General features: G+C 42.3%; 1 protein-coding gene across 1 annotated transcript in view; it reads right to left on the reverse strand.

The window, feature by feature from the left end:
• LOC109478018 (integrin alpha-8-like) overlaps nt 1-13,486 on the reverse strand; it is a 65,335-nt gene extending 51,849 nt beyond the window's left edge. The window contains 7 exon segments of the mRNA XM_019779468.1: nt 4,683-4,819; nt 4,822-4,850; nt 5,388-5,487; nt 5,999-6,119; nt 6,593-6,705; nt 9,962-10,098; nt 12,910-13,486. Of these exon segments, the coding sequence (XP_019635027.1) occupies nt 4,683-4,819; nt 4,822-4,850; nt 5,388-5,487; nt 5,999-6,119; nt 6,593-6,705; nt 9,962-10,098; nt 12,910-13,130 (858 nt within the window). The 5' untranslated portion in view covers nt 13,131-13,486.
• Nucleotides 13,487-16,813: the final 3,327 nt, after the last annotated feature.

Consider the following 16,813-nt stretch of genomic DNA (forward strand, 5'->3'; position numbering starts at 1 on the left):
AGCAACAGATGGTTCATAAGCATTTACAGGGTCCCAGGAGGCCACACCGAGACACTGCCGCCTGGGTGACACAGCCCACATCGGCAGCATGCAGGGTTGTTCTTTGAGGCACACAGTACGAGAGCTCTGACCCCCGAAATCTGAGTGTCACTGATTGTGTGGGCACTTTTGAAAGCTGCTGTAACCGTGGAAGAAAAGCAGTCACCCCCGCAGGAGACATGGCCTCTAAAGAAGACTGAGAACAACAAGGAAAATAAGAAGGCAGAGATGCACTTCCAAGAGTCTTCAAGGAGCAAAAGAGCACAAACTAACACAGAAAAACCAGAGCTAAATAAAGGCCATGTTATGTTGTGTAGGAAATTAGTGAAATGCAAGGAAAATGTGATAAATAACTGTTTTCCATTCACCATTTGACTGTAGCCTGTGTGGGCAGAAAAGACCTAGACCAAGAACATTGAACAATGCACAAAAAGAAAGACCCAAAGACCATGCTCAGCTCACTGTTAGACTGTCTTGTGAACACAAAAGGAGGTGTGGCCATTCAATGATGTCATGTCTAAGCTCTTATTTCAGGACAATTCGTCCTATAGATCATCCTATTGCTACCCCCTTCTTTCCCTGAGATGGAATAGTCGTCTCAACCACAGTCCCAAGGACTGGTAGAGCAGAAAATTTGCGGGCAGCAGACAGTGGCATAAGTGGCCTTGGAAACTGGCAGACCTGTTAATAAGAAGACATTGGAGCCTTCAAGCATGGCGAGGGCTTTCAATCTCCAGACACAACCACTTGCAAAGAAGAGGGACCGAAATTGGAAGAGTTCACCAAGGCACACCGAGGGACTGCTAGCTGAACTAATAACATTAGGGACTGTTCTACCACACATCACAAACTTTGTGAAAAAGAAACATGTGATTTCCAATTGGACAAAACAAGTACTAAGGGGTGAAAGTAATAAGTATTCAGGGGGTGAAAATATTTTATTGAAAATTATGCTTCAGACAGTGGTATGTTAAATTGCTTTGCAGAAAAGTTGTCATTCCTATATGTCATGTACTTTTTGTTCCTAACTTTCTGCATCTCCAGAACAATCTAGTAGTTCCTGAAAGAAATAGTGACATTACTGGAGCATGAACTTTCAGAGTCTCAAGTTTAAAATCCCTGAGGGAACGGAACAAAGACATCAAAGAGAAACAGGAGATTATAACGTCTACTAACAGAACACTGAAGGTCAAAGTGTAACCAAGGTCGACAAGGCTCCTTAGCCAAACAGATTACCGTGGGGAACATTGCAGAGTTGTTTAAATTTGTCACCATTATCTGCGGTTTAGTGGTTACTCTGACTTTTTTGGGGGGGAGGAACTTTTTTTTAAATTCTAGTTTATTGGATTGCTACATGTGTCTTTTGTTAGTCTTCGAGGTAAAAAGGATCATGGTCTTATAATAGGAGAGAAATGCATGATGGGATACATCCTCCTTGGGTGTTCTCTCCTGGAGGGAAGAGGATTTGTCCGAAGGCAAGAGTTCCGGGCTAGGACAAAATAGTCTGGAAATTCAGACACAGGGGAGGATTAGATCTAAAGACAGAACATGGAAATACACTCATAGAGTCAGCAGCCAAGCAATTTGCTGTTTCCGGTCTGTTGGATTTGGGCTCTAGCCACTCTACTCTAGAGCTATAATTCTGAAACCCCATTAACTTAAGTAGCAGTTTCACACTGGTACATTACCATAGTACTTTACTCATACAAACACCCAGGAAAAAGCTCTTTAGCTACGTAGCAATGAACACGTGAGGACGAACATGGGTAACACAATCCAAAGGCGATCTTAAACTTCAAGTTTCCTCTACTGTGTGATAATATACAATGTCTGACTCATAAAGCAATAAGATTGGTAAAGTTAGAAAATAACCAAAAGAAAAGTCTACCCTGTAAGATCTGTCACAACAGGTACTGTGTTAGGAAGTTGATTTTAATTATTGAGACACTGATAGACTCTGCCTAGATTGGTCCCGAGATACAATCAATCAGATCCGCCAACGAGATGTCATTCTCAATCAAATGCCTGGCAGCTACACATTTCCCAAAAGAGCAACACTGGGTTTCTTTCTCGTCTCATACAAAGCATTTTCCCGTTCTTTTTACCAGTTTCTGTGGTGTGGGGTTATACAAGGGGGTGTACATGTATCAATGCCCAAAAGCTATTCATTTTGCCACTCTCAGAGGTACAGTTGGCCTGGCTAATGAAAACAATTGGATCTGGAAGGGTCGATCCGGGTTGAGCTGGAATGTTGTACGGCCGGAGTAAGACGGCCTCGGGCCACACACACTCAGTAACAACAGGCTTAGACTTTGCAGACCTAGGAGATCAACCAACCCAGGCGTAGAAAGGTGGCAAACAAAAAACAACCTCCATGACTTTGACCTTACCGGTATCGCAAGCCGCCCTACAGGACATTCTGTTCGAGAAAACTGGATGCCAAGTTTTTCTTGGTTCCACAGAAATAGAAAAATCACAATCACGCATTTCCTACATTTTGCGATGTGAAGGTCAATGCCCTCAAACAAAAACACAGTTCCTATGAAGAAAGAGGTCAACGACCTTGGACTTAAAGCATTTTCATCCATCCAAGTTCTGCCTTTAAACCATGTCAAATTTTAGGGTACCTCTCCAACTGATTCTGTTGACCCTTAATTCAAAAGAAGCATTTAATCCAAAAGCTTTGAAGTTCCTGCTTCCAGAAATGTTCAGCACAGGGACCGGATTGTCCTCGGGGCTGACTGGACCACTGTAGAATTTCCTGACCGACCTACCAAACATTTCCTGCGCCAGGAACAGCTCAACATACATCCAGGGACGCCTCTCAACAACAGGAAACCCAGCTGCTTCATAACGAGCCATCCAAACCTCAACATTCGGCTCTTATCAAGAGTAATTATGCGGAATCACTGTGTAAAAATCTTGTTTTTATTTTTTTTTAAGAAGCTTGGCGGGGAAATGGAGCTTCTGTTGCCGGCTACCTTCTCTGGCCAATTAATATCCTTCTTAGGCCGATTTCTATGATTTATTCACCCCACAAAAGTCTGGTGGAGACTAATAATGGGCCATCAAAACCTCAACATTCGGCTCTTATCAAGAGTAATTGTGCGGAATCACTGTGTGAAAATCTTGTTTTTATTTAGCTAACAAACCATTGCTGGGAAGGAACTCAAAATGCCATGAGCTTTGTTTAATGATGTATACATTTTTTTTTTTTTTGCTTCAAAGAATGAAGTAAAAATAGAAACTGTTTGTGACAGCTAATTGTAAGCTAATTAATGACCAATTAGTGCCTCCATCTTTATGAAGCCACCATGGCAACAGCTATAATTACTGAGAAGACTACTGACATAGCTTGTTTGATACAAATCACAGAAACAGTTATCAATAGCACATAAAGTGTGTTCAAAGTGTTGTCTGTGTTGGCAGTTTGACAACACACATAGCTCGTCTTTGCCAAAAATAGTCTATTCACTTCCTTGACTTCAGAGAAAACATCATACCTTCTTGCTATATCCTCATTGGGTGTATCATATCCTTCTGACTAAATGTTAGCATGTTTCTGATAGAAAATACAAGGCAACATCCCACCGATACCCCCAGGGCCTTCCCTTCCATTTTCCTCGTCATCAAAAGAATCTGAGCAACTACATTCACAGATGCATAATCACATCCTGATCATACAAAGAACTGGCACAAGCCTACCGGTAATAGGTACAGAAACGGAGAAAGAGAAAGGTTAAATGTGGTACATTTTGAGCCAGATGAATGATGACATCTCGTACAAGAAGGATTAGAAAGGTGAGATTGTTGCAATTAGAGCCTGAAATAACTCACTGTTTGCGGGATATGAAGGGAAATTTTGATGACTACAATTATAGTGTAAACTAAAGGAGGTAGCCATAAAACGAAATCATTTCAAGGGAAAACTGAAATTTTAAAACACTAGTACTGACGAAAACAAGGACAGATAGAATCAAGATCAAACTCCAGAGCAAAAGAAATATAAAGCAACATCTATTTTGATGTTGTTCTGAAATAACATCTTGAGAAGAAAGCATATGAAAGATATCCTTGTTTCAAGTAAAGAAATAAGAGCCATACAGACCAAAAGCAAATTTCGAAACCATAGCTTGTAACCAGTATGAAATAAAAGTCCTGTTCTAATTAGAAATAGAAAACAAGATACATATGAAGCCACTCAAAAAGAGGAAGCATAAACCAAAGAGTAACTGAATCGAGAAGCCGGGAAAAACAATTCTTCGGATCAGAGGAAATAAAGGATTCTTGAGAGCAAATAATCAAGACAGAAGATCCATTTCATAGAATACAGCAAAACGAAGGTGGGAAGCATTTTTATATTTCAAAGTGTTAGAATAACAGTCAGTTTTGCATTGTAGGACTAAACATCTATTCGGGATCTTTTGTTTCAATTTTTTAGTCTACTAATTGTACAATCAACAGAAAAGGAGATCTAGAGTTATTAGAGATTTAATCAAAGGGTTTAGAAATCTGAAAGTCCTTGTCAACCAGCTACCCTACTTGTAGAAAAGACAGTAGAGGTGTCATGGCTGCTGAGATCTACACCCAGGAGGAGCGGCATAGAAGGAAGAGTCTCCCCAGGTCACACCCTGTGTACTTACATTAGCAAAATCCAAACTGATACCGGCCTGACAGTAGCCAAGGCGGCCGAAACCACCCTGGCTGTCTGGAATGGGGAACAAAAAAACCACAACAAAGAACATAAATGTTGGTTTACACAGCATGCAACACAGATGGACACATGGCACTGGCACTGGTGGTGAGTGTTACTGTATCCTGGGGACCAGTCTGGAAAATGTGGTAGAAACATCCGTAGGAAACAGGAGTACCCCCAGTAACCATAACCTTTTAGTTTTACTGCTTTGTCTTGCAAAAGGTTGGCTTGCGTTTGCAGAAAATCTGGAAAATCTTACATCAAAATATTTGTTTTGTTTTGGTTTTGTTTCATTCAATGTAAGATAAGTTGCAATTTAAGTGTGCAAAATTAGATTAAAGAATATGCAAATGTTTGCATAATTTGATTGATGGACTATATTAAACAGACAAGGGGGTGAATTGGGATTTCTAAAGTAAGTGCAGTAACAGGAAAATCCACTGCAATTTTGCCTTCAATAATTTCGAAGTCCTGTTACATTACTTTAAAGACAGATTTCTATCATTGTTGCTAGGGATAATAGCAACTGGCTACTTGGGTAGGCTTATATACTGTTATGTTGCCACATAACTTGATGAAATAAACACTGTTCCCGAGGATGTTTCCCAGCCGACATCCCCCCAGACTGGCCCTGGTCAGGACCTGACTGTACGAGCTGTGAGTACTTACGGGTGAGAAATCTGCACTAAACCCCGCCTGGCAGTAACTAACTTGATTCCAACCGATATTATTCTCCCAATCTGAGTCAAGCGCTACAGGAGAAACCAGCACAGTTAATGGGTTAAAACTCCTCTCTAAGGGGCTGAAATAAAGATCACCGCAAAAAATATGTGCAAAGTAAGAAAGGAAAAATAAACAGGAAAACAACTAGGCAGCCCTGGCACGCATTCCTTAATAATAAAAGAAAATAGCAAAGAAAAAAATTAAAGCTAGTATAAGTGAAGCTGCCTTGTTACCCATGCACTAAAGAATTTCATGTGACATGCTTTAATCAAACCAAGCATTAGAAAAAAGTTCTACACTACTTAATATATACTATATCACTATCAGTCAGGCATTAGATTCACATTCATGCTAGTTATGTAACTTGACTTAACTGATTACATGCAAAACTACTACCTATACATTAATTCCAAGCATTATTCACATTTCCAAGCATACATTACCATCAACATTTTGCAATCTCCACATAGCATTACGATGTAGCATTCATTGTAAAAGTCATTCCAAAAAGAACTTCCTGAAGGTTGCAGGAATACTTACCCTTCTTGCAGGGGGAATAGTTCCTGATTTGTGAGAAGTTCGCAGCAGCGAGGAAACAGTTACCTACAGGCTCCCTCTCCTTAAACGTTTCTGTGTAGTACACATATCGTGGTGCACATGCCTAGGGTAAAATAAAATAAAAAGGTATCTGTTTCAGAAATAATTTATTAAAGGATAAAAGCATTGATACTTACAAAGAAATTCACTTGGAAGAAGGTAGGAATTAACATCAAACAACACTTAAGAAGACATTTGGCTGGGATCTCTTTGTCTAGCTAATATTTCAACATTACAACTTATACTTATTTATAGGCTGGGGATGGAACACACCATCATGGCAACAACACAGTAAGTGTCCTTCAGATTTTCAAAATGGCATTCAAAATGGCATAAATTCGAGACCTACTAAAAATGTTTCATTTTTAAAAGAATTTAAATTGGACCCCATGGGACCATTGCTGTCCTGAAAGCTCTAATCTGACAAAGGTACAATTTAGATCAGAGCTCGAGCATTCACTGTACAAACACTTGGGCAGTATAAGATTACTTTAATAAGTTCTATAATGGATAGAAGGTAATCAGTTTTTCTCTTACAATGACTACATCCTTGGCAGGAGAAGCACTCTTGACGGTGGCTCCGAACCACTGTCCTGACTTCTGGTCCTTCGGTAGGATGTTTCCCTCCAGGTCCACTCCTCTGTCATCACCTGGGATTAGACAAATGTTCAAAATTTCTCAGTACAGTTGAATTCCATACATGTGACAACTTCAGAATCTACTAGTATACATGAGGGCCACCTGGCTATTGTGGCCACTGAATGATTGTTTTTTTCATTGACCCATGCATAAAATTGATGATAAAGAACCCTGACTACAGTGAGTAACCATTTTCTTCAAGTCCCTTGAGTTGTCACTATAGACAGACTTGGCAGTACTGTTTTTCAAACGCCCAGCAATGTGCAATATTGAGTAATATGTTGTTGTTGTTGTTGTTTTGTCCCATTGAACAGCAACAGCAGTCAAACAATGGACCACCAATGCTCCACTTTGAAAACTTTATGCTCTTACTCTTAGAAATTATGGTTTTCTCAGTCGGCCGGACTGACTTTGCAGCCACTCCCTCCCAGAGTCTCAGTCGCTGACTTTTCATGAGGGACATTCATAATACAAGTTTCAAGTTTTATAATAATGTCTGCTTGATTATTTTCCTTTAGATCCTGTGTAAATAGATATTTTTAAAACGTATGCTTAGCTGCTTTGTTATCAAAGCCAAACCAAAGAGGTCGGAGAGCTTCGCCAAACTGTCACCGATATGAAAGCCATATGCCTGTCAACAAGTACGCTCTGCCAACGGTCTTGTCACACATATCTGAAGTTGTAACCTAGTTTATCGGGCCGTCGACAATGTATCAAGAAAGACAGGCTGTCTGAAGTTCCCAGATGTAACTTGTTGGCACATTTTTTCTTATCTTCCATGCACAGATAACACGCGTAGAAAATAACGGTGTCAGATGCTCCCGCTCCCTTCCAACTTTTTCAAAAGTCCCAGAGATCATAAAAAACAAAACCCAAGAAAATAAATGTAGACTAACTAAACTAAATCTCTTTATACATCAACTATCCATAGTATTAACCAATTTTGAACACTACAAAAGCAGAAAATATTGATCAAACTTCGTCTGCTATTGAAATCGATTCAATCTTACCGCCATCTTGGAAATCCAAACATTTACTTCCGGCAGTTTTGCTACCAAATATGGTCATGCTGACCCACACTGCCTACGTACTTCCGGTGACTTACGTTTTTTTGTCTGGGACATGACGTCACCAATGTTTGGCATTCCCCAACCCACTTTGACGTCGGAGAGCCAATAATATAGTGTCGCAAAGGGTGTCTTAGAAACACAAAAATGAACCCCTTCGGCCAAAAAGATTGTCCATTCCATAACCTCAAAAAAAAAAAACCTCAGAAACTAACAAAGATCACAAATTTTGATGAAGAGAGTTTTTGTGTGAGTTCTTTTCTTGTATGTTTTGTTGACTTGTTTGCATACAACTTTGCTATAAACATGCAATTGGTTATTCTTCAAAATACAAGTGCTACGGTGCTTAACTATGCCATTTTCTGTTCTATATACGATGAGAAAAATGTAATAAAGGCTTTTCAAGCGACCGAAACGGGTTAGTCACTGGCGTAACGGGTTAGTGATAGTGAATAATGCCTTCATGTTGAATGGACAGGAACTTCTCTGGACAAGGGTCGTCTGAGCAGGAAAGCAGGACCGATTTTGGCGGAAAAACGAGTGAAATGAAACCGGGAAGTTTCTTCTTCTTTTAATCCAAATAGATTAGTAAACATCGCACACGTCACTCGTGCAAAAATGTCAAATTTGGTGTACTTTTCAAGCCTTCCCCGAAGCTAAATACTGTACACATGTAACGTTACATGTATGTCGTAAAAGAATTTACAAAAAGATTTTCCCTGCCTTCGTTTTATACTAACATCACGTATACATACCTCCGCGAAATGGTGCCTTTTTTGTAGTCTAAAATATTTATCGATTGCCCATTTAAGTCATTTAATTTATTTTCTTAAACAACGTGCCCAAGTACTTCGTGTTTTTTTTAATTCCAACATGTAATCACCAGACGTGGTGACGGCACACTCAAGTTTTATCAACTTATATTAATGCCGCCACCAACACATGGGACAAATACATGACAGGACAATACTCATTTTCACCTGAGCGAAGTGAGGAAAGTCGTGTATTTCGTTACATCCGGAAAACACAAATCGTTCACTAAACGCTTGAAGTTGAACCGAACGTTCTATGACCATAACATGAAGGGTGGTAACATAATTTCATCGGCAGTCTGAACAAGAGAAAATCCTTTTAGAAGGAATTTTTCACCTAAATCAATTCTGGGTGGTTTCCGCTCAAAAGGTGTTGATAACGACTCTGCCACAAATCCTATTTTCATACAAAATTGATGGAACGCCGATATACCCTTGGGAAGGTAACTTGACGGATTATGTATGACTCGGCCCCCTTCCTTTTTTATCTTCTGATGATCACATAAATATTTAGCGGCTTACGTTCATCATAACTTGATACACTTGTTCATGTGGATATGACAATGCCTTTTCACGGTATGTGTGACGTTAATATTTACTCAGAAGCCACCAAATTCTGCATTATCTATTCTTATAATCAGATAGAGGAAATGTCAATTTGCATGAGCTAGTATCACATGGGCAGCAACTTGAATATCCGGTCATTCTAAGAACATAGGCCTTCATATGATTACTCTCCAAGCAGAGGTTTGGGTTTTGGGGGTATTTTTAGCATGTTTTTAGGCTTTTTTTATCGGGGTTTCTCTTTTGCACTGAATTTTGTTTTGGTGGGGAAAAAATTCAGTGCAAAAGAGAAACCCCGATAAAAAAAGCCTAAAAACACGCTAAAAATACCCCCAAAAACCCAAACCTCTGATTGGAGAGTACATATGATCGTCGACGTCACTAGAGGCATTTCCTATCTTGCCAAGCTCTCTTATATTGATGCCATTCTTTTACATTGTACGTAAGCTGCACTTATCCTTTTAAAGTGGTTTGCAAGTCCACTCAATTTTATCAACAAGTCAAGTTTATCGAAGTCATGGTAGAGACTAGAAAGACAAACGGAAATGACATCTTTGACATTGTACGTAAGCCGCACTTATCGTTTTAAAGTGGTTTACAAGTCCACTCAAACTTATCAAGTTTAGAAACTAGTCAAGTTTATCGAAGTCATGGTAGAGACTAGAAAGACCACGGAAATGACATGTCAAAAACCCGCGGTGTCAACATTCTTTGGCATTGTACGTAAGTTTACAACTCTACTCAAGTTTATCAAGTTTATAAACTAGTCAAGTTTATCGAAGTCATGGTAGAGCGCCCACGGAAATGACATGTGAAAGACTTACCGTCGTTGTCGAAAGGGATGGGTGCGCAGGGGTTGGGTGTGAGGGAAATACTGGTCTTGACGTCACATCGGAACACCGCACCCCCCTCAGTAACACCCGGCTGGGCGGTCTGACTTTTGGGGGCTCCCGCCAACAACCTGGGAATTAGAATTAACTCATTAGAACGTCGTAATTATAGATCGAAAAAGTAACACTAGACACAAGGTTGCTTGACAATGTCAGAATCACAGATTTCAACTTGCCTTGTTGCTGAATTTACAAGAAACTTTAATAACACTCCATATGAGATGCTTCACAGTATCTTCGTTTTTTTTCTGTCACTGATTACAAAGATATTTGACATTTGATAGAAACAAACGGTGCGGCTCAGTGACCCTACGAATTGCAAAAGTGTCGGTTATCTAGTGGAATTCGACGAACGGAAGAACCCTCCAGCTCCGTAATGTAACGGCGAATTTGCAATTATTTCAATTATTCTGCCACCAAAGACCGTCCATCTTTCCCCGTGCGCAGAGGGCAGCCCCGTTAGCGGCCCCCCTGTCGGCGCCTTTGTGGCCCTTTTGTGCCCGTTTCTTTAGCGAGTTGGCGCGAGAGGAGCCGGCCGACAGGTGGTCCGGTAGATGATGCACGACAGGGAACATTCGCGCACAAAGATGGAGCACAAGACAGGCGCCAGGAAAACAGGACAGAGCCGGGACAAAAACAGAGGTTTGTGAGAGGGACATGGTTCCCTTAGAAACAGGAGAACCAACTAGTTTCCACCAGACTAACAGCGCTGATTCAAAAACGGTAATATTTAGGGCCAGGGCTGACTTATGATCCTGGCTAATTATTCTTTTCCGAATTCTACGATCCGTACCCCCACCCCCACCCCTTTGCTCGGAACGCCTATGGAGGCTAAGAACCAACCCACAGGTAGATTTGGAAGAGAGGATTGACACTACTCTTCAGAAAATTGTTACGATCTTCCCTGCTGACAACTGCTTGGAGAATAAAGAGCATATCGAATCGTCCCTACCAACTACGAACCTTCCCTAGTGACGTATGAATGAAAACTATCATGAAGGGCAAAAATTGGTTCGGAGCCAGCTGAACTTTTCTATTCGCCCCCGAAAGGAGTTTGCGGCCAGTGGTGGTGAGAACGTGTAGCCGAGCATGTTTAGCAAACACCCCTCAAGACTACCGAAAGGGCGTCTGTCTCGGGGGATTTACTGTCCCATACGGGGGCATTACTGGGAAAATAAAGAGGATCGTAACAGAAACAACACACGATACGGACACTCGCATTCCGGAAAAAGTGACCAGAGTCGGTCTCCATGGTATCCCCAATCAACGTACACCGCTAGGAAAACTCTCTGTCATCCGATCCGTCTTTTAAAGTGCCAAACGTACAACAGATACGTTTGACATGTTGCTAGTACTTTAGAGTTAAAACTGGTCAACGGGAACCGAAATACTAGTAGCCGTGCGCAGGTGTAGGATAACCCCGCAGACGAGAGGTAAAGCTAGAGAAAAACCCATCCACCAATCCCGATGATATTCAAGAAAGGGCATGGCTTTTTTAGACAGGAATAATATAATTCAGAAACGCCTGGAGTGAGGGTTAATTGCCCCGGGCTATACAGTAATTTCGCCCATCCCGCTTTATGGTTATCACCGCCTTTCCTACGCGGACCCCGGAAGTACGACATTCGTCAGGCAAGAAGGTCGGAAAGGCGAAATCTGTTCGCTGTCAAACAGAACACACGGTCGTGGGTAAACTTTGGATTGATTTTGACTGCCGTAAACGCTACAGGTTTGTGTACCGAGTGGGCTGTACAGATATGCAGGTGCCCGTAGCGCTGCCATCTGGTGTGTCGGACAGGCCGTCTGGGCAAGCTAGCGCACGGAGAGAGAACATGCCGGGTGTCACGGCTGGGTAGCGTATTAAATCTCCAAGCAGATCTTTTGGTAGGGGTAAGACAGCATCAAATTGGCCAGTCTGTAACCATTTCCCCACCCAAGTGGTTGGTGGTGGTAGCGACAAAAAAGGGCCGTATATAAAAAAAAGCAAACGATCTTCCCGCCACCAACCCTCTGCTTGGAGAGTAGGGTAGCGATCTTTCATCAGATCTAAAAACGCGCCGCGCTGGCATTTTTTTGTCTCGATCTTCCAGAAGACCTCAATAGCGGACTGAAAATAGTTGACAACTTGGCTGATGCTGTTGGTTTTTTAAGGAGTACAGATCCAAAAGGAGTATAAGGCCAATTTCTACTACTGGTTTTTAACAAGAACTTTTTGTCTAAGTCCGTCAATATCGCCGTAGCGAAACGCCTCCGCGTCTTGTCTCCACGCGACGTACCAGAATCTTTTCGGAAAAATTTTTAAAAGTGGTGAAACAGGGTGGTCCTGAATGTCCAGTTGCCTGACAGCAGATTGGGCCGACTTAACCCGAATTATTCACCCTATATTTAAGTATTTAGCAAATTTGTAGTATCTTTTTTCAGTTTAGAAACTTCCGTCCCGAACCGTCTGCCACAGAAACAAGAACAGGACCTTGTAAAAGATTAACCCCCAAAGTAAACTCCGGCACACTGTAAGGAGGTCGTTCAACATGGCGTGGTCCCTGACCCGAGGTCACACATAGTTTACCGAGCCACACTACAGAACGTGTCGTCGTTTGAGGAACAGTTTACGTACAAAATAGTTCTGATGTGGTGCTACAAACACGTTCATAACCCCTTTCTGCTTGCTGTGACAACTTATGACTGTGAAAGGGGCGGGTGAAAGTCTCACTCCTGCCGCCCCACTTCGCACCTTGACGCTAAAAACTGTCGTTTGCTCGCATGAATACAACACGTCCCATCTGTCGACCCATCCCACTGTTTTCGCCACTACAACCATAACTCACCGATGTCAAAGGAGAGAAAAGTTTCTACCAAGAGAAAAGGAAGAAGAATCAACGTACCAGGCACTGTCACCCTGCCCGTGGAAGTCCACGGAAAATCCGAACAAGCTCCCGGCGGCCCCCGTCCTGGTGACCCTGGTCGCGTCTGAGGTATCCAAGTTGAAGCAGCTCGAATCGTGCACGTTGAAAAATAGCAGCAGTGTGAACAACACAGACGCGTAACACGTCCTTCTGTATTCCTTCAGCGTCGGGAAAAGCACATTCTTCTGTAGAAGATCCATGGCAGCGAAGGCTTGAACGCACGTATGTAAAGTCAACAGTCGGCTGGAAAATTTCAGTAGAGATCGTAACGCGATAACAAGGAGCCCACTTCACGCCCGACAAAAAAACAAAACGAACTTGTCAAACGATACTTGGTCTAGGTTCGTACGCGCAAAACACGATCACAGCGTAAAAGATTCAAAGTTGTAGTGTAGACGATGTATAACAGAACAAATTGCTTCCGAATTACGCGAAGAGCCTTCCTTACAACGCCGGATAGGATGTACTCTGAGTTATGAATGGTCCACAGGCCGTGCGACTGTCCGATTTGTACACCGGAAGGCGGGGACTATTCACGGTTTGTGACGCGGCTATTTGCATACCTGCTCCCCGACTGGGTGGGCGGAACTGCCCCTATGACATCACTGTCTAGCGGCGGCGGGGTGAGTAGTAGTCGGAGTCGGAGTGTAGGGCAGGGTAGGGTGTCCCCGGGCGAAGGATCGTGACGTCACAGCGGCTTGAATATTCATCTTTTTACCAAATACAGGCATAACATTAAATGCGCTCGCTGATCTTTATCAAGTAGTACTAGTAGACAGCGGAAAGTTGAGACGTGCTTTGGATTTATTTTTAACTAACTCCTTTTCTACTGAAGAGTCTGAATCTACGTAGACTTGAAAATTATATATCCATATCTATTTATACACTACACTATATATCTACAGTATCTTCGATACGATATTGTTATTGTGTCTGTATGTCGGTGAGGAAAAACATTTATAGCAATGCGCGAGTGTCATACACTGTCAGTTGGCATGTCAAAGGGGCGAAACACTTCTGTCTTGTGTAATTTACATACCAAGACAGAGAGTTAAAACAGTTCTGATTTTAGCATATCGACGATAAGAGCTAGATAACAATCTTTCGCGTCCTTGTTATTTTGTTCCTGTGCGAATCATGTTCTAAAAGTTGTTCTCCACTCTGTCAGCTGCCTTCCGGTTCCGACTACGGTTTTCCTGTCCGGAATTTCCTACTGAGCCATCCTTGTGTTGGCCTGGAATCCAGTCTTTTACAAGGTAGTACCAGGCACCGCGGATCGCTGGAAAAATAGTAGAAATTGGACGAAATAAAGGGATAGTATACGAGGGAAGATCCAGGGCCATAGAAGCTCCAATTTGCGACAAATTGGAGCTTCTATGATCTTCTATGGCCCTGGATCTTCTCTGGTATACTATCCCTTTATTTCGGCCAATTTCAATTTCTACTATTTTTCCAGCGATCCGCGGTGCCTGGTAGAGGCTAGTAGTTGGCGAAGTAGCGACCATAGGATGCGGGCTGAAACCGACAAGACTGGACCCCAGGCTACCCCTAACGAGCTAGAACAGACAGTGACTATATCAGGTATACCGCAGGTATATTTGTACTGACAAACATAGCCTGACTAAAGCGCGCTCCTAGCGGCCTAGTGGCTGTAGCACAGGCTAGCTGCGCCGGGTATCCAGGGTGTGGAAAAACACGTCATAATTTCCTAGCGAGCGATATGATGGAACAGGGTGCTGTTATCTGATAACCAGGGGTTTTGTCTCAAAATGCTACAAGAAAACGCTACAAGAAAACTTCTACCGTACTGTGAAGGCCATATATAGTACTCGGTATGTTGTCTTATATGTTTGTCCATGGAGTTGGTTTGACAAGAACGACAACCAAACAAAACTACAATGTAGAATCAAGGACGTGTTGAAGCTCCTTGGTAGAATAGACGATAGCTGACCCTGGCAAACGATTAAACCCAAACTATATACGATATACAAACCACTTTACATATGTACTTCAATTTTGATGGACGCCATCTCCAAGGTCTTTCATTCATTCATACTAGTACATGTCAGCAAAAAAATAGGCATTATTAAAACGCAGACCGGAGACTTTTGTAGAGTCTAGACATTCTTGTCTTTTATTCAGACATCTCAGCACCGCCAGACGGAGACAGCCCTGAGTGGGTCTTACCGCGTGGGTATTCTGGTGATGACTAACGTCTTCAGTGTCAGTCAAAGCCGAGACTATTCTAAGATATTATTTCCCGTCAGACGCGTGGTTTTGCACCCTTTCCTTCGTCTTGTAAAACTGCTTTTCATGTTCCAGCGACTTACCAAAACGACCGGTGAAAAATACCACCCCAAGCGATGGAAAAGAAGAGAAGTTTGCCTAGGGTGACCTGGATGTGGTTGCGGTGCTGTTGCAGCGTCCTCTGTCGGAAACAACACTCACTGCAGACAACCTCTCTTACCTGCTTATTTTCTATACCTTGTTCCCCTTTCTCTTACCCCTTCCCTCCTTCTGCCCATCATCTCTTTTCATGAAATGTTTTCCACCCACGGTTTCTTAACAACTTCCTTTCCCAAACGTCCTTTAAAACTTCTAAATTTAGATCTTAGATTTAGTCAGTGTTCCCTGAAGCCCCCTCACTGTGACAAGTCGGAAGTCTACGCTAACACAACGACGTGCGAAGGTTTAGGAACTTGGCAGACTAAACATCTGAACTGAAGTGCAATGATTTCACAAAGGTTCAACCAAAAATAGAAAAACTCACAATACAATACCAGAAATACCCATATAATGAAGTCATGGCGGGTTCAATGATGATTGAAAGCACTGAAACCAATACCAAACGTACACAATTCAAAGCTGGTGTGTTACGCCGAAAGGCGGTTATACCGGCTATACAGACACAGATACACATTGCTGAAAGCGCTATTGAAGGTACTAGGAACATGCTGTCCTTCGCAGGCTCCTTGAAATGGCGGCGTTCATATTTGGGGTAGGGCTGACTTATGCAATTTTTACACGGTTTTAAGGTTCAACTCTAGTGAACTGTGCCACAGAGTGAGTTATGCCACGGAGGGAGGTACACTTCTTTGAGTACTGGTTCTAGCTAGTCTCCACCAGACTCCTTTTGCAGGCTGAATAAAATCGTAGAAATCGGCCTAAAAAGGGTATTAATTGGCGAGAGACAAGGTAGCCGGCCATCGACGATCCATCGACGATCCATTCGGCCGATTGGATCGTCGATTTATTCAGCCCGCTAAAGAAGTCTGGTGGAGACTAGCTGTCCCCGCTCTGAGAAGTCTAATAGGAACACATGTTGTGTCTGGATACCAGCCAGACTGTTAGGCTTGCCCTTTGTCTTGTTGGCTTCCAGGTAGAAGTTTTCGAATGTTTGCTTATCGGCTGTGACGTAAAAGTCAACAACGCCCAGGTGCGTCCCGTCATCGTTACGTGTTAATAGCGGAACATTTCCGTTTGTAAGGGGTAATAAATAACTTCTTTTTGTGTTGTAGTGAAAGCTGGAATGTGTGTTAGTAATGTGAACTTCAACTTTACTGTTTGTTTGCATGACCGTGCATCTGAGTGTTAAATGTAAAACGTTATAGACATTATTGTGCTAAAAATAGACGTCTTGTTTTCTTTGATTCATACATATCAATTTATTTTGGGTCTCAACTACTTCCACTTTTCAGTCATGTTAGTAGTAAATGGCATTTTGCAGCAGATTATGAGAAATGTAAACTCGAACCTGAACCAACGAAACCCTTTCGTCACTTTTGTACCGCGCACTACCACGGACCCCTTAGGTCGCCGCTGCAAATTTCCGTCTCGTAAACGGTCGTCGATATCAGACAGATTTCCTCATCCAGAATATTTT

Source organism: Branchiostoma belcheri, unplaced genomic scaffold, assembly GCF_001625305.1.
Source record: "Branchiostoma belcheri isolate BF01 breed outbred unplaced genomic scaffold, Haploidv18h27 scaffold42, whole genome shotgun sequence".
In the NCBI taxonomy this organism is placed as follows: Eukaryota; Metazoa; Chordata; class Leptocardii; order Amphioxiformes; family Branchiostomatidae; genus Branchiostoma; species Branchiostoma belcheri.